General features: G+C 37.2%; 1 protein-coding gene across 3 annotated transcripts; it reads right to left on the bottom strand.

The window, feature by feature from the left end:
* Positions 1-5,960: 5,960 nt before the first annotated feature.
* Positions 5,961-18,602, bottom strand: LOC147492599 (Xanthine/uracil permease family protein). Of its 3 annotated transcripts, XM_086564889.1 has the most exons (10): positions 17,854-18,602; positions 15,823-15,920; positions 15,567-15,738; positions 9,155-9,255; positions 8,647-8,782; positions 8,501-8,551; positions 7,341-7,628; positions 6,964-7,198; positions 6,548-6,828; positions 5,961-6,442 (listed from the first exon to the last, which is right to left on the bottom strand). In XM_086564889.1, exons 3-10 carry the CDS (start codon positions 15,708-15,710, stop codon positions 6,221-6,223), a joined length of 1,458 nt encoding a protein of 485 aa, XP_086421015.1. In that variant the 5' UTR covers positions 15,711-15,738; positions 15,823-15,920; positions 17,854-18,602; the 3' UTR covers positions 5,961-6,220. The 3 variants fall into 3 exon arrangements, with proteins under 3 accessions (XP_086421015.1, XP_086421016.1, XP_086421017.1); XM_086564890.1 differs by lacking the exons at positions 15,567-15,738; positions 15,823-15,920; positions 17,854-18,602 and adding an exon at positions 14,893-15,050; XM_086564891.1 differs by lacking the exons at positions 9,155-9,255; positions 15,567-15,738; positions 15,823-15,920; positions 17,854-18,602 and adding an exon at positions 8,879-9,026.
* Between the last annotated feature and the right edge of the window lie 236 nt (positions 18,603-18,838).

Raw genomic sequence — 18,838 nt, 5'->3', positions numbered from 1 at the left:
TAAAAGACCATGTATATATATGGCATATTTGCATGTACTGTATTTTTCGGGTAAAATTCTTTTGAAATGTTGAAGTAACAAACCATTGAAAACATGAATTAAATAATTTTGCCACAAATTTTAAAAATCAATCAACGACAAATGACGCAAATGTTGCCAATGCCATCTGGCATTGTGCAGTCACACAACAACAAATCCAGATTCATCATGACATTTACCACTGAAAATGGTGATACAATTTATTTTTAGATAAAAAGAAAACGCTTCCAAAATTTAGGAAGAGCATCCTACAAAGTTTACATCATCCACACATATGACATAACTTGAATATGAGATTTTGGCGTAGTAGGATTCAAACTAAAAAAAGGAGCTCGCCTACCGCTACTATCTAGTGCATGAGCAGCAAAACTAGAATCCCTACAAATAAAATGAAAAGTACAAACATCCAATAATGCAATGGAGACAAAAATGGAGAAGGGCATACAAACAACTTCAAGAGGTGCGTATCATGCACACTTACAGAGAAGTGAACTTTGCAGCTGATGCAGTAGCTAAAAAAGGTTCACAATTGGCTAAAGATGCAATTCTCTGGAGTTGTACTACGCTTGACTTTGTGAAATCTCTTGAATGTCCGTATAGAACTTATTTTAGGTTTACCTAAATATGACTGAATGATGTAAAAGGCTTTCCCTTTCTCTGTGTCTATCTCTTTTTCATTAATAAAATGACCTTACTTGAGTGGAAAAAAAATATATCCAATAGTGTAAAGTACAAGCACAAATATCATGTGCTAGTGAGGCAGCTCCCAAAAATAAAGTTGTTATCCTGTGTTGCAAAATTTCAACTAAGTTTTTGGAGTCCGTCAAAATCTGACAGCCTTATCAATCAATTTCTGCTGAATGGTGATGCAATTTGTCATTACCACAATTGCTATCAAATTGCTGTCAAAGACAACTTTATCAATCAACCGCATAGTTCAAGATTTTGGAATTGTCGAAATTTTTCGATAAATCTAAAAACCGAAATTATGTTTATTATTCAGCTATATTCCGAGTGCATTTCCAAATTTTATATTTTTTGACTCTTGAATCAGAATTCCAAATTTCTCAAAAACCATAATATTTATCGGAATTCCATCGAAATCACGAACTACGACCGTAAGGCATGAGAAATAGTCAATATATTTAATTTGGTGAATTTTTTTTCCATCATATGCCGATTGAATTGTTTTTTTAAGGTAAAGAATTGAATTGTTTTTGCTTTCTTTGCCATTAAATTGAATTAAACCAAAATTACAAAAACAAATAAACTACAAATGAATTTTACCAGGAAAAAAGTTATATATGTCTATCAACAAATAATACAAACTCCTCAAAGAAACTCAAGAATATTGTATAGGACTCCGACAAATTGGGCACATCCATTGAACAATTGTATACTTCCACTTAAGAATACACCGACTATGAAAAATATGTGCGCACTTCAAACGTAACAACTTCTGCTCTTTTATCAATTCGTCCAGACAAATTGCACATTCACTAATCTTTGATAATGAATTAATAACTAATGGATCATCGATGTACGACGACAAAGTTGGATTTCCTTCTAAGTTTGCTTCAAGATCAAGTTCCTCAGTTTCTGATAATAGAGGACGAGCTGCTTCAGATTGATCATAATCTTGTTGATCATACCAACCAAAAAGACATGTGATATATATATAGACAACAAATAGTATCCCTAGAATGAACAAGTACAACTTCAATTTTTCCTTGTCATCAAGATGATAATCGGCAGACAAAAAGGAGTAGATTGACGACATTGAAAACATTAATTCTACTTATGGTTCTACGTGTTTAATTTTGCACATAGAAAATAACATAGTATTCGATTGATTACTTTAAAATTGTACTACGATACACTAGTCCAATTTGAGTTTATAGTTAAACACCAGGGTAAGAGTTGTAACTGAACTTGGACAATTATTACCGCTAAACGACTTGTTTACTTGTTTCTATTTGCACATGCATGGTTCAATAGAATAACGGGTTAGCCCGAAACCCAACCCGAGTCCAGCTCAAAAAATTTGGGACTTGACACCAAATTCCAAACATAAACCCCGACACAAAAAGCCTGCTAATTAACCTGAATGCAATTTGAGCCCGAGTAGTTGACTCGAATTTGATTAGTTAATGCACTCCTCGACACTTTTTTATTATTATTATTATTATTATTATTATTGACAAATCTGTTTTAAATGAGATCAATAATTTTTTGATGCGGGATTTGAGTCCTAGACCTCTAGTATCATCACCCAAAGATTTTATCGACTTTGCTAGTTGGCATCTGCCACTCTCCCCACTTTCTGATGTTTTATCCCCACTTTCTGATCCCCTAGAACCCAAAGCGGGAAGTGTTAAGGGGGAAAGTGGTAATTCAAGAAGAGCCGCCAATGCCAGAAAAGATGTTGGAATCCTTAAAAGAGTATTGGAGGAATGGACAATATATAAATGGGTTGAGTGGTGAACATGCTGGAAAAATGTCTTTTGTTTTTGCATCTGATGTAGCTAGCGTGCTGAATAGGCTTTCTTTCCAATTGAAGTTGAACAGTTTTAAACTGAAATAGAAAAGATCTATGTACAGGAGGATTAAATAAAAATGTTGGTTATTGTCGATAATCATGATTACTTTCCATCATTGACATTCAAATATTGTGTGAGTGGATAGAGTTCGTCAAATGACGTGGAATTGAACCTAGTGTCCTTGAACTTGAAATCTGGTCACTTCGACTACAAGAAGAACAAGATGGAGAACAGAAACTATGGGCATCATTGTCCAAGGAAGGATGATTAGTACAAGCAACTTCCAGCACTAGTGGAGGCAGCGACGAGGCTATCACAATTGGTGGCAATGGCTAGTGTCTAGAATGCGCGAGACATAATCAGATTCTTCTGTGTATTTTCCCAGGTTTTTTTGTTTGTTATTTGATACATTATTTTTCAGCCAAGAAGTGTGATTGATCAGGATAGGCTGGATCTAGGTGTTTGATAAACTTCAGAAGTTCAGAGTTTGAGATGAGCTATTTACAAAGACTTCCAGTTTTGTGTCTGTTATGTAATGTAATGGCACATTGACACTGTTTCTGCTATAACGGAAAAAACAGTATGTCTTGGTAAAGAAAGGGATGCGTATTCTCCTGTTTCTGGCTTTACTGTCCTGTCTCTATTGATGGCCCAAAATATGGAACTAAAATTTAAATTCTTTTTCCTATTTTTTTTCTCCTCAATTAGAGACAATAATATTCCTATTTTTTTTCTCCTGAATTAGAGACAATAATAACTGCTTGTGATCATACAATCCACATTATCTGTTTATGCAATAACTGAACTTCAATTCTAAAAGTGGCCTGCCCTAGCTTGTGTGAGCGGCTATTTTATCGAAATTTTAGGGAGTTCAGTCAAAACATTCCTGAGAATAGGAAATTTCCACCGCCTCTGCGGTGGCCAATGTTTTCGGATACTTCACTTCTTAGTGCGATTAAGCCCAAATAAACGGGGCATTGCTGGTGAAAGTTACTCGCTCCTTAGAACTTGGAGAGAATCTGGACAACTGTCAAACTGAAAGAGTATCTGACTTTACAACAGTGTCAGAAAAGAAGTAGAACAACAATTAGCTCTGTCACTGGTTTCCTATTTCTTCAACATTAAATCTTTCCCCACAGTTTCCTATTTCGATCACTTCTCTTTCTTTCTCTCATTCCTTTAACACAAAACACACAAGAAATCTTATTACTTGCACTTCAAGAAACCCTATTTCCTCTCCACTACTAGTTTCCTACTTTCATTACAATAACTTCTCTAGTTATTCCTTCATTAGTTCATTGCTCACCAGTTTAATCAGCTATCAGTTCTAGTATGAATTGTAGAGAGAAGATGGGTGATCTGGATAGCTATTGGGAAGCTTCTTTAACTCTTACTGGGGATGAATTTGTTGAGATTACTCAAGCAGAGGAGCGCAAAGTCAATGGCCTATTGCCTACAACAACTTCATTACAAAGATACCAAGTAAAGGCCTACTTTGACTGCATCGATGGTACTGGAAAGCAAAAACAGGATACCAGAAAACATAAAACAGCCAAGAAGGTTCAAACCCTTCAAGAAACAGTAACCGATCCCCCAATTAGGGCAAAGAGAAAGCGAACACAGGTTACTAACAAGCACATAACAGAAAAGAAGCTACAAGTCGTCTCTCCCACACCCACATTGCAAAATCAGCATCAAAACAACATATCAAGAAACAAAACCCCAGAGCCGCCAATTAGGGCAATGTCATTCAATGGGAAGGACAATGCTGTGACTCAAGAAAAGCCAGTAATGCCGAAAAATATGAAGGAAACAATAGAGAGAATAGGAGGAAAAAGCATCACATGGTTGCACAGGAAAAACGTATTCAAGTCTGATATAGACCGTGGACAGAATAGGTGGTTGTTTACTGTTACAAGAGAAATTGAAAAAATTCTAACTGATACTGAGAAGATTTGTTTGATGGGTGATAATAATTACGAATTGAAAGTGTCAGTTGTCGACAACCTTGGTGAGTTTCCATGCCTAACTTTTACGTATTGGGGTGGTGCTGAAAAATTTGTCTTTAGGACTGAGTGGATGAACTTCGTCGAAAGGCATGGGCTGAAACGACCTAATCTCCACGAACTTCAAATCTGGTCGTTTCGAAAAGAAGAAGAACAAGGTGGAGAACAGAAACTCTGTTTTGAAAGACTAGTCGGAGCAGCAAGCTAAGAGTACTGGCTATGGATAGTGTCGCAGATGCTTGAAACATAATGCAGTTTCATCTCATTCATATATGTGTTTATTAACTTCTCCTATTAGGGTTTCATTCTTTTGATTATTTTCTGTTTATTTAGGTTGAGGTTGAGGTGGTTTCGTTGTCCCTATACAGTTATTCATAGTTTTAGTCTTTTAGATTATTGTTTATCTCAAGCAAGAAAAGTAATTAGGATTAGGATTTGATAGTCTCTTGTTAGTCGTTGTTTCCTATTTTAGGGATTAGTAGAGTTGTTTCTCATTTTCTGTGAAGAGGAAATAAATAGATGAAGTTTAAAAGGTACATACATTGTCGTTTTATAGTGTTCTTTCAATTTTATGTACATACAACTTTATATTTTTTAGTGCTATAAGCCTATAACTGAAGCAACATAAGGCACCATAATGCAGAAGTGAAAACATATTGTCCTGCTAGAATTGACAGCAAGTTTTCATTTCCACTTTTGTTGCATCTTTGATATAAATTCCTTTCTCCAAATGGACAGTTACACTAATGGAAACAATCAATCTTTGTTGTTTTTCAGGTCTCGTTTCTTCAGTTTTGGTCTGTTACCTGAAAAGACCAAAAGAACTGTTTAAATTCTTAACTACATAGAGAAAATGGTATATAGGTTGACTAGTATGTTTGAAGTGTCCCATTTCTAGGCTTTTTTCTTTGATTATGAATGGTAGCAAAGAGGAAAAACTGTAGCTTTCGATCTTGACAATTTGATAGTAGAGAGTTTTCAGTGTATATATTCTGTAAAAAGAACGGTGAGAGATGTTTTAGTGGACAACTGGACGTCAACTGTTTATGTCAACCTCTGTTTTTTCTGGATTACTTAAATTTAAAAGACAAGCCTTACTCGTAGTCTTTCTTGGACAACCGACAGCATTTTAGATCTGGACAATACATTTGTAGTGCCATGATCACTGGATCAAGTCCCATGACACATGAAACGATACCTACACTATTGTTTCAAGTGTGGAGTGAGAATCACTTAATCAAGACCCATATATGTGAGAACAATTAAGTAAGAACCACTGGATAATTGCTGTACTAATTGATAACCCGATACAGAGTCCCTTGTTTCTGGTTTCTTGGTCTGGAATTGCTACAAAAATGAATAACCATGGACTGTATCACCCTAAAAAAATATGTACTCACTATTGAATGTAAATTTTGTAGAACCATTTGTATTTTTTCTAACATGTTAGAACAATCCTTTTGTTCCTTATCGGATTCGGAGCAAGGAATGCCAATACGTATAAAAAAAAAATTAAAATATATGTACTCTTGTTTCTCGGCCTGTAATCTATGATATTTCTGGTTTCCACTTCCAATCATCTGGCTGAAGCAGTGTAAAACTTCATAAATTTGCAATGGTTGACTGCAGACTTTATCATGCTCCTACGCATTTCGCCCACTTGAAACACCGAGCAACTTTTCTTGGCAAGGAATAGTCCGCAGTGAGGGACTGGTCGCCCAACACATCGTCAGAACTGGACCATACATATACACCTCGTTCTTGCTTGCTGCCAGGAACTGTGTTATCCAACACAAATGCCAGAAAGAATGCCGTCACCATGCTCATTGAGAGAAGACCATTTATGGCAAAATCAAGCTGATCCATCCAAAAAATAACCTTCTATCAGATTACAGAAATAGTTGACCCCAAATGAAGAGAAAAAATAAGAGCACATGTAACTATGATGCATAGGAGTCTTACTTGTTTATTGCCAGTGTGGATTGGTCCATTTGATGCAGCAGCATAAGGGACAAAATAACTTGGCAGAATGATGCTGGAAGTAGGTTGATATTGTTGAAAATACGCAGGAATGGATAAAGAGAAGAACAGGGAAACACCAACAATTGTTATATTTCTGAAGCTTCTTGTTTGACTGTATTGCAACGTCGATAGACCCAGTGCAACAATTAATGCCCACATGAAACACAGCACAGCAGCAGCCAATGCTTGTGGGATGGAAGCAAGAAGAGCACCCACTTTTCCTGTCCAAAAGAAGTCAATAATAAACACACCATGTATATAGACAGACACATGTCTTTGCAAAAAAGCATGCTACATACACCTGCATATGAAAACATAAGGATTACAATTGTGGATAGAAGCATAGAGCGGCATACCCATAAATGAGAAGAGGATCAGACATACTGCACCAAGTTCCACGACTCTTCGACTTGCCACCTTTGTTGTTTCAATGGTATGCATATTTTCTGTCAAAGTTGTAGACCCTGTACCTGTTCCCCAAAGGCCTGCCAATATACTACAGAAACCTTCCAGCCCTAATCCCCTGCTAACAATTCCTGGAGTAGGTGGCTTTCCATTTACTAGTAAAGATGCATAGTGATATGTTCCAACCTGGATGAGTTACAGAAAGTGCATTGGGATTAGCTTTAGAAAGTCACTTTCTAACTTCAGTTGTTTTCCTTGATAGACGATCATAAACATTTGTTTGTTCGCAAGTATAATTCATTTTACATTCATCTTCTAAACTACTCACCGAATCCACCGATGCAACCAGTGACACAATAATCATGATAAGTGAAGTCCTGATATGGAAAGTAGGGATGCCCCACTGAAAGGGATAGGGAACTCTAACCCAATCAGCAGTTTTCCATGCACTAGAAGCATCAGTTCGGCAATGCTTCATGGTATATGCATGTCCTCTGCACGCATCAGATAAGATGTTTGAACTGGGTATGTTGGGGTTGCAGCCTTTGTAGTTGTATGCTCCAGCAGCGGTCAAAAAGAAAGCATACACCCAAACAATTGTAACAGAAAGAGGAACCTGCAATGATGAGATATATTAGCAAAATGGTTCTCTGGAGCTACTCTCTGCAGCTAAAAGCTACAGAGTACTGTGAAATCTGAAGTATACTACGTGTTGAGTAAATAGATCTGGTTTCTCAAGTTGAATGGTATGAATTCATCACTAACCATTGCAAAATTAAATATAGAAAACCTAAACTAGAATCGAATTTTGTTGTTACCGAATTATCTGTTGTTACTGAACTGCAAATAAAATGGCCTTTGGTGCCTTATGCAGAAAGCTATTGGGAGAAGCCATGGGACACTATCTTTGGAGAGCAGTAGCACTCGATCTCAGTAATCATTTTCATTGGAATAAAACCATGCCACTTCTGCTAAATGGAGTTCAGCTCACGAAACCATTGTAAAGGTTTATAAATAATATGAAATAGCTAGCTTCTCACTGAGAAATACCGAGCAAAAAAAAAGAAATAGCTAGAGCTTCTATCTGAGAAGCCCAAAAAAAATGTAAATTCCATTGGACCCACTAAACCCACATATGTTTGCTAATCCCTTAGTATATCTAAACCACATATAGCCTAAGCAATTATTATATAGCTGTGATATTTCACAACCCCTAAAAATGTTACTGTAAATGAACGATAAATTAATGATAAACAAAGGCTAGTGAATCACTAGTGAGGCTAGCTTTCAGTTTAGGCACACTAGATCCGAGTGTCCGAGAAATGGTGGATTAAGTTTCTATGCGCCATTGGCTCCAAAGATTTAAGGAGTGAGGATCAAAGTCACAATCCTGGTCTGGGGAACAAAACTTTCATCAATCATGTAAATATTGTGGCCATGTAAACAAACAGAAAAACTCCATAGGATAATATTGAGTATAAAGAATACCGCATACACTCGAAATATTCGATGCCCAAATATGGAAACTCCTCGAAGGTACTGAAATCAAAGGTCAGAATAAACAACAAGTGTCAATTCAGGCATATTGTGAATTATTGACTCATCAAAATAGATTTAGTTGGTGAGTTCCTTACCAGAGTGAAAATAAGAACCAATAGTATCAGTGGAATGCTGATCTCTACACAGCTACCAGCCTGGGGAAAACCGTAGCTAAAAAATGCTAAACCTACCGCAGCAACAGTTGGTGCAACAACAACTGGGTTTATCATTCTGGAACACAATATTAAACCAAGATAGATTAAGCGCTTAACAACTATAATTATCTAAGATACATATGTAACAGGTGCAAATTTGAATCCATTAAACCTTGAGGCTCAAACTGCAAACATAAATATGGGAGGATCCGAGTTAAAAGACCTAAGCAGTAAGCACTATGTTTGGCAGGCAGTTCTTTACAAAGTTTCAGCATAGAGCTCCCATACTGTAAATGATTTGAAGGGCATGGCATGCCAAACTAAATATAAGCAGAACAGCAAGATTGCGTTACTCCTACAACATCACTTAATCAAATGAAACTGAGTGACAAATCAAGAATGCGTGTTCATATGAAAATAAAAAATAGGCAGCAGCCCCTGAATGTACCTTAGAAGAAGAGATGTTAAACCGCTGTATCCTAAAATGCACTGCAAAACTGACCCAACAATGATAGCCCCTTGCAACTCCTTCATTATGTTCTTAAATTTCTGCATTCATGTAAAATATGCACTAACCAGTAAGCAATTGGATGTTTCTATAAAAGAATAAAGAAGAGGAAATAACAAAAAGGCTTAACAAAAAGAAAGAAGATTAAAAACAAGGAAGTAAGGAAAGATGAACTTCATTAAGAAAAGTATCCCATAATTGTCCCTGGACCATAAATTGGAGATATTTTTTTCCTTCTCTATGAAAATGTCCAATCAAAAATATTTATGTATTGTCCCTTTATTCTGGCTTTCTGCTTCACCAAATCATCAGTCATGTATCGAGAGAACAAACAACCTTAACTAAGAAACTATTAGCTAAATTGACTACTATTTTTAAATGGAACTATCATTTTCAAGTTTCAGTAATGGGATTTCATGAATATTTGACTCGAGAAATGTCTAGCTAAGCCATCCGTACATTATAAAACATCATCATCGTCATCGTCATTGCCTTTGTCCTATATTGATGGGGTCGGCAACATGAGTTCTCTTTCTCAAGTCGTTTATATTATTTATTACTTATTAGCCATTTTACATACTTTATTTAACTACTATAAATTGTCTCTAAGAACTCCAAGTCTTCAACCACCGTTAGTTTTAGGAGCCTTTAATGTAAGCGAGATTTCCTCTCCCAACTGGTGCATTGGTTGGTCAACTCGTATATGTCCATACCATCTAAGTACCACCATCTTTATTTTAGAATAGTAAATGTTGTGAATAAACAACTGCGGAAACAACGTTATCCACTACAAATAGATCAACCTTACACAAGGATTGATCTTTCTCACTAGACAAGACTTCAACACCCTCCAAGTACTATCCCAACGCTTCTCATTAACAATTTAACAAGCATATAAAGTAAAGATAATAATGCAAAAGAGAACCAACCACAAGACAAAGATATATCGTGGTTCGGCAATTTGCCTACGTCCACACTGCGAGTTCCAAGCTTTCCTTGATGTCCAGAGTAACAGATTACAAGATCTGTCAATTCACTCACAAAAAATGAACACTCAACTCACAAAAAATTGCTCTCTTATAATCTCTCTCTTTCTTGGTTTTGGTTTTTTTTGTTTTTCCAGAAAAAATTTATATTTATACTGTTTCCAAAAACTTTCAAACAAATAATTCGTCTTTGAAAACGATTGGAGGCGGGGCCGCAAAAACATTGGAAGTCACCAAAGACATGAGCGCGTGCGCTCCCTTGTTAAGGCATACATAGGGTGCGGGCGCGCCTTACACCAAATAGAGAAAAAACGTCTTTTTTCTCTACATTCTCCAATCCGGTGAGATTTTAACACATAAAACCGAGCCGAACACATCGAGCAAGAACACATTCATTCGGAACTCGCAGTCAACTGTCCCGAAGGGCTATGCCCACAAAGGGCTCGGATTTGGAACAAGTCCAAACAGTGTTGGAACTTAACTCCGGTGACAACCTTTGTCAGTATATCAGCAGGATTGTCATAGGTGTCCACTTTCTCAAGTGCTACATCACTATTCTCAACAACATCCCGTATAAAGTGATAATGGACATCAATATGCTTGGTCCGAGCATGATGAATCTGGTTCTTCACCAAATGAATAGTACTCTGACTATCACAATACAAAACAACACTGTTCTGCTCAATACCCATATCTTCCAGAATACCTCGAAGCCATATTGCCTCTTTCACTGCTTCTGCCACTGCCATATATTCTGTCTTAGTAATAGATAGAACAACTGTAGCCTGTAGCATAGACCTCCAACTAACCGGTGCACTATGCATCATAAACACATAACTAGTAGTCAATCGTCGTCTATCTAGATCACCTGCATAATCTGAGTCCACATACCAACTGACATAACAAGTGCCTCCACCATAAACTAATCTCACATCCAAGGTACCCTTGAAGTACCTTAGTACCCATTTCACTGCCTCCCAATGCTGTTTCCTAGGATTTGTCATATACCTGCTTACAACACTAATTGGCTGTGAAATGTCTGAGCGTGTGCACATAATAGCATACGTCAAACTGCCCACTACACTAGCATAAGGAACATTAGCCATACGCTTTTGTTCCTCCACCGAACTAGGAGAGAACTTAGCTGAAAGCCTAAAATGCTAAGCCAAAGGAGTAGAAACCGACTTTATATTCTCCATACCAAAACGAGAAATTACTTTCTGAAGGTATTTTTTTTGAGATATAACTATCCGTCGTTTCTTCCTATCTCTGTCAATCTCCATGCCCAATATCTTCTTGGCTCTACCTAAGTTTTTCATCTTAAACTCAGAGCTAAGTTGAGATTTCAACTTGTCTATCTCCACCATGCTTTTGGAAGCAATAAGCATGTCATCCACATAAAGCAGGAGATAGATGAAGTTATTACTACGAAGCCTACGAAAGTAAATACAAAAGTCATACTTACTTCGGGTGTACTCATGTTGCATCATGAATGTGTCAAAACGCTTGTACCATTGCCTTGGCGATTACTTTAAACCATATAGTGACCTATTCAACTTGCATACATGATCTTCTTTTTTAGCAACAACAAACCCTTCAGGTTGTCTCATATAGATCTCTTCCTCCAAGTCCCCATGCAAGAAAGCAATTTTCACATCAAGTTGCTCTAACTCCAAGTCAAAGTGAGCAACTAAACTCAATAACACACGAATGAAAATATGTTAGACCACCGGGGAAAATACCTCATTGTAGTCGACTCATTCTTTCTATGAGAAACCCTTTGCTACCACTCTTGTTTTGTACCTAGTACTGTCGGACTCAGGAAATACCTCTTTCTTTCTAAACACTCATTTGCTGCCGATAGTCTTTTTGCCCTTTGGCAATAAAACTAGGTCCTATGTGTGATTTTTATCAAAAGACTCCATCTCTTCTTGCATAGCAACCAACCAATCTCTGTAATGAGCATCTCTAACAGCTTTCTTAAAACTATCTAGCTCATCTTCGATATTCAGTGCATATGCCACTAAATCCACCTGACCATAGTGTTTCACCGGTTTCTCGTGCCCATACTTGTGCACTTCTTTAACTAGTCTCTTTGGCCTGGGTCAGCCATTACAAGTTGCGGATGCTCTTGCTCTTCTTTCTTCTGTTGTTGGTGGTGGTTCCATGATTTGGTACCTCATCATGAACCAACCGGTCATCTCACAGATAGACAACTCAAGCTCAAGAGCTTGAACTTCTATAGACTTCACCATTTACGCCTAACTCTTCCCGCCATCAAAGATAACACAGAAATTTCATCAAAGGTAACATCTCTGCTGACCAGGAACTTGTGGTCTTCTAGACACCACAATCTGTATCTCTTTACCCCATTTGCGAAACCTAAGAATATGGCTTTCTTAGCTCTAGGATCTAACTTGCTCTCCCTCACATAGTAATAAGCAGTCGATCAAAATACTCGCAAAATACTATAATCAGCTAGGTTACCTGACCACACCTTATAAGGTGTCTTGCAATCTATAGCTGGAACTGGTGACTTATTATACAGGTAACACGTCATGGACACTACATCTGCCCAATACTCTTTACCTAGACTGGCATTAGAAAACAAATAGCTCGTTCTTTCAAGCAAGGTTCTATTCATCCTCTTTGCCATTCCATTCTGCTGAGGTGTGCCCCGATCGGACATCGATGTCCGGTAACGGCAATTCCATACAAGACAAAACTCTTGGAAAGGCCCATAGGTATACTCTGTACCATTGTCAGACCTTAGTGTCTTGACCTTCCTATCTGTGCGATTCTCAACCCTTGCCTTCCACTTCTTAAATGTCTCAAACACTTCATCTTCCGTTTTCATTATATACACCCACACATAGTGAGTATGATCATCAATAAATGAGACATAATAGCGGTTACGTCATTTAGAAGCCACTCTGGAGGGTCCCCAAACATCGTATGCACATAGTCAAAGATGTTTGTTGTCGTGTGCTTGCTTGACTTGAACTTGACTCTGCACTGCTTTCCATAGACGCAATGCTCATAGAACCCCATACTTGGCTTCTTCAAGAACTCTTATTTGCACAACTCAGACAAACCCTTTTCACTCATATGCCCTAGTCGCATATGCCACATCTTAGTGCACTCAAAATCATCACTACATGCAACCACTGCTATATCGCCTATCACCGTACTATCTATCAAAGTATACAAGGTTCCATGTCTTTGACCCTTCATAACAACTAAAGAGCCACTGACAATCTTTAGGACTCCACTTTCCCCCACAAACTTGTGGTTTTTAGAATCCAAGGTACCAAGAGAAATAAGGTTTTTCTTTAGCTCAGGAACATGTCTCACATCGATTAAAATCCTCACTACACCATCATGCATCTTGACCTGTATAGTTCCAATTCCTACCGTCTTACAAGCAACGTTATTACCCATCAAAACGGAACTACCATCAATGCTCTTATAAAAAGTAAACAACTTTCTATTCGGGCACATATAGTAGGAACATCCGGAATCAAGAATCCACCTTTCGGCCATATAGTCTTGTGTGGACACACAGAGACTCAACTTGTTCCCTTCAGAACCTGAAGCATAACTTGCCTCAATTTTAGCCTTACCTTTCTTCTTACCATCTCTCTTGTTCTCTTTCTTCGGATGAGGACAATTACTTACGTAATGTCCATTTTCATTGCAATTGTAACACTTCACATGTGTCAAAGGCTTCTTTGACTTGGACCTAGAATTCTCATTGCTTGTAGAAGCCTTTTCATGCGACCTTTTTCTTGCCACTAGCCCTTGTCCTGCATAATTGCTATTCTCTACACGTATCTTTTTCATTAACTCGTAAGAAAGAAGTGCACTATGAACTTCGTCAAGATCAACATCTTCTCTGTTCATAAATGTAGTCATTAGATACTCATAACTTTCTAGCAAAGAGAATATTAAACATGTCGCTTGATCCTCATCATCCATCTTCATGCCAACATTCAAATAATCCGCTAGGCGTCGACGGAACTCACTAACGTGTTCTTGCATCGTTGAACCATCCACCATCATGTACTAATAAAGACGCTTCTTAAGGTACATCTTGTTCGTCATGCTCTTAGTCATATACATAGATTCTAGTTTGAGCCAAATACCGGCAGCGGTATTTTCTCCCATCACACTATACATGACCTCATTAGCAAGACACAACCGGATTGATGAACAAGTATTTAACAATCATCATCACTCATACTCGCCGCCTTTGCTTGTTTCCCCTTTAAGGCCTTACGCAAACCTTGTTGGATGAGGAAGTTTCTGACTTTGACTCTCCAAATCCCAAAGTTATTTTTCAAGTTACACATAATAACCCAAAAAACAATTTCACTTCAGAATTTTATCGAACACCTTGTCTACACAAATTTCAAGTACTATGATTATTCACCAAAACTCAAAATCCTAGGTCGTATACCTACGCTCTGATACCAATTGTTATGAATAAACAACTGCGGAAACAACGTTATCCACTACAAATAGATCAACCTTACACAATGATTGATCTTTTTCACTAGACAAGACTTCAACACCCTACAAGTACTATCTCAACGCTTCTCATTAACAATTTAACAAACATATAAAGTAAAGATAATAATGCAAAAGAGAACCAACCACAAGACAAAGATATATCGTGGTTCGGCAATTTACCTACGTCCACATTGCGAGTTCCAAGCTTTCCTTGATGTCTAGAGTAACAGATTACAAGATCTCTCAATTCACTCACAAAGAATGAACACTCAACTCACAAAGAATGAACACTCAACTCACAAAGAATTGCTCTCTTATAATCTCTTTCTTTCTTGGTTTTGGTTTTTTTTGTTTTTCCAGAAAAAACTTATATTTATATTGTTTCCAAAACTTAGAAAACAAATAATTCGTCTTTGAAAAAAGGGGCGTATAAAAACACCGAAGTCGCCAAAGACATGAGCGTCGGTAAGCTCCCCTTGTTAAGGCATACATAGAGCGCGGGCGCGCCTTACACCAAATAGAGAAAAAACGTCTTTTTTCTCTACAGTAAAGAATTATACGCAGTTAATATCAAGTTATGTAAGATTTGAGAATACCCATACAAGAAAGCGAGATCAATTATGTCTATATAGATAGTGTCCTAGTGTCCTACTAATTCTACCAAAAAGACTTAAGACAAATTTTTGGTTATTTCTACTGGAGAACGCGGCAAGTTTTTCAGTAGAATAAAACCTACAACCATCAACATGATTACCAATATAGTAAAAATACTACAACATTTCAACAGCTGAAAAGTCTTATGTGTAATTCAGATATGTGAAGTTATATAACTCTACTTGATGAAACGAACTTACATTTTCTGTGAGGTTTCTGTGTTCTTGAGAGTTCAGTACAACTAGAGCTGGGGCCAAGTATACAAATGAGCTACCCTGAACTAAAGGAAGCCGTGTACCAAAGTAAGAGTGCATTATTGTTGAAATGCCAGACACCAATAACATGGTAGAAATCCACAGTCGCAGTATCCTTCTGCCACCACAAACACAAAGAGTAAACCATTGTCATTTATTAGTTTTTCTAGGAGTAAATAAAGCTAAAAGATATGATGCGTACATCAGTTCCACCCATAGCCGGTACAATGATCAGTGGAATGAAGATAAGCGACCCAGCCAATGATAAATAGTGCTGCAAACTGTAGTATATAAGAGTGGCTGCAGGTTGCAACATCAGAAAGATCAAGATTTATGGGATCAAATTAATCATGACGTAATTCTTGACTTGATTCTTGACTTGAATCACTTTCAAGTTTTTTTGCTTTCCTTTTTCCTTTTTTGGCCATAGAAGTTTTAAAACCAGAAAAAGCAACAGGGCTGAAGAACAGATCTGTGCATTTGAATGGAAACTGGAGACAGAAAAGTTGTGATTCTGCAACAGGGTAATGAAAGGCGTGCTAACTTAGAGATCTTGTGAAAAAACATACTAGCTGAAGTTAAGCTACATACTCATAGTAAACAACTCTATCTTAAAACTCTTGATTAATGTGGTTGTAATACCTCCACTATCTGGAGCATTGTAACCTTCAAATCAATATTCTTATAAAATTTCCTACTTGTATGCAAAAAATAAAATAAAAATCTTGCTTAACATTAACTCCTGAAAATTGTATTATTTAAATCGAAGTACCCATACTACACCAAATACAGAATGATACCTACAGTTGTTTAACCCCTTTACTCTTGATCTATGTTACATGGACACACCATATTTCAAAAATAATAATCAGGTCGGATATCGCATCCACGTGTCCATATCGCATACATAACACATAACACATATCAGGTGTGATATACCTAATGGTAAGATACCCCAACCTAAACTAGCTTCTTTATCGATTTTAAGAATTGTTGCCCCACTTATGTTCTATCCCTAAGCCTCCTCTTGATATACAAAGAATCTGCGCTCTTGACAAGTTTGAGCTTATGGAGAAATTGACAATTTGACATGGTATCAGGGCTCACGTTAAAAGAGGCTTGAGTTCAAGTATTGCCAAAGGTGAATGTGTACAAAATTTTTAGTATTTACCTGTGTTTATTTCAAATGTGTCCTTGGAGAGATTGTTCTAATCCAATTCTAGGTGGTCCTATGGAGAAATTGGCAATCCAAAAGCCTGAGCTTATGAAGAGTGGCACATCCTATATCATACATTGTCAGGAAGCTTCATTTGTAAACATGCACCACTTGTTGTAAGAATGACCATAGATGGATCCCTATGTCGCCTAAAAAATAAATATTACTAAGTGAATGAGTTTTTTAATCTTTTATAATCACAATTGTTGTGACAATTATATTGAAATCACATTTACAATTTCAATGCTCCATGAACCTCACCGATATAAGTTCACCTGCATTGTTTTTATGGTTACTACAATACTCGAGGGCACGTCGAAAAGAAGAACCTTCTTGTAGGAAATCCAAATTTAAAATCCTACTTCATTAGCAAACTCCAAGCAATAAGGTGACCACAACATCTACGATCACTGGTCAGACCAAGAACACTAAGAAAGGACCATTGTGCCCCCTGTTTCTGTTGCTTCGATCCAAGTAGTTGCTATGTGTCAACTCCATCAATCTTATTCAATATTGATTAAGTCTGATCCTCCAACTATACTTTTGACGTTATCTAATCTGAAAAAGATAAAAATATATAACTTTGAACCAATTGGATCCCATTTCTAGCTACAGACTGTGAATCCAATATCTTGAATAAAACCTACTCAGAAAAGTAATTAATAGGAGTGCCACACTTCCACACCCTATTATTTACACTGAATAATTGATAGGTTCTTTCTCCTTCTAATTTGGGGAATCCTCACCCTACTCTATCAGTCACTGCATTAATAAATTTAGACTAGTGTGTGTAGAATCCATGATGCAGCTCCACTGGAAATCATTGAAATACACGATTTGTCTAAATTTCATAATATATCCATTGTAGTATTTTATGCTTAAGAATAACACTAACAAAGTTATCAAGCTAGTATGATAAAAGAAAAAAATTATGCAACTATCTTAAATCACATTTGCATTTGCAACATTACATACTAGCATTCCAATAAGTAATTGAGAAACTTAAAGCCTACTAACCGTAACTCGGATTTTCCCTTAGCCCCCACTTCATTCCTGATGGTTTGCCTGATCCCCGGTGTTCAGGTTCATAATCGTCCGAAAACCGGTCAATATGAACTTGTTCCTCATCCTTATTCACCTCTTTCTTTGTTTCTTCAGTTGGAGTAATTGCTGAAACTTCCTTTTGAGTCTCTCTCTCATCCAAAACAGGCTCAGCCCCAATTCTCTTCTTCTGAATTCCCAAAACAGCCCCACCTCCATATCTCCTCGAAACCGGTTCAATATCACTTCCTCTATCCTCTCTAGTCCGGCCCAGTATTGGATCAATCTCGATTTTCGGTGAAGAAGACCCACCCTCTAACTCACTACCCTTCTCCAAATCAACACCAACATCTCTATCACTTACACTACTCACTGTCTCTCCAGAAAAGTTAGGATTAAAGCCAGTTTTTTTAGCCCAAGATTTCAACTCTCTTGGACTGTGATCAGTTCTTGGAACAAAAGGACCAGGTTTTGGTCTACCACTTTGTGTGTCAGGCTTGTTTTGAGATTCTGAGGTTGACCCAAGTTCCATTGTAGCTTTTCTGAGAAAGGGTGTTCAATGTTTCAAAGTGAAAAGGGTCTGTTTAAGAAAGGAAGTTCAGCTTAGAAGCAAAGCAAGAAACAATGAGTGGAGTGAACTGAAGAGTGATGACTGTTTACAGTTGTTATCAGTTGTTTGAGTGGGGTTAAAAAAAAGTGCACGTGTACGTACACTCGTTAAACACATGGAGGTTGGAACTTTGAAATTGCAAGTGCACTCTTTACTCTTTAGTGCTGTCTTAAAAGTCTCGAAGGGAAGATATTTTAAGAAGAAATGACTCCATCTTTCAATATCTTATGGGTACCCATATAATATATATTATATGTTGTGTTATTTTGAATAAAACAAGAGGTGAGTTTGGGCTTGGGCTCTCTTTGATTCTTTATCTTCTTTTTGGTAGACCATTTTCTTTAAACTGTT

The sequence above is a fragment of the Coptis chinensis genome, chromosome 6 (genome assembly GCF_015680905.1).
Source record: "Coptis chinensis isolate HL-2020 chromosome 6, ASM1568090v1, whole genome shotgun sequence".
NCBI lineage: Eukaryota > Viridiplantae > Streptophyta > Magnoliopsida > Ranunculales > Ranunculaceae > Coptis > Coptis chinensis.
The sequence above is the reverse complement of the archived record's forward strand: the minus strand, read 5'-3'. Positions and strand labels throughout refer to the sequence as shown.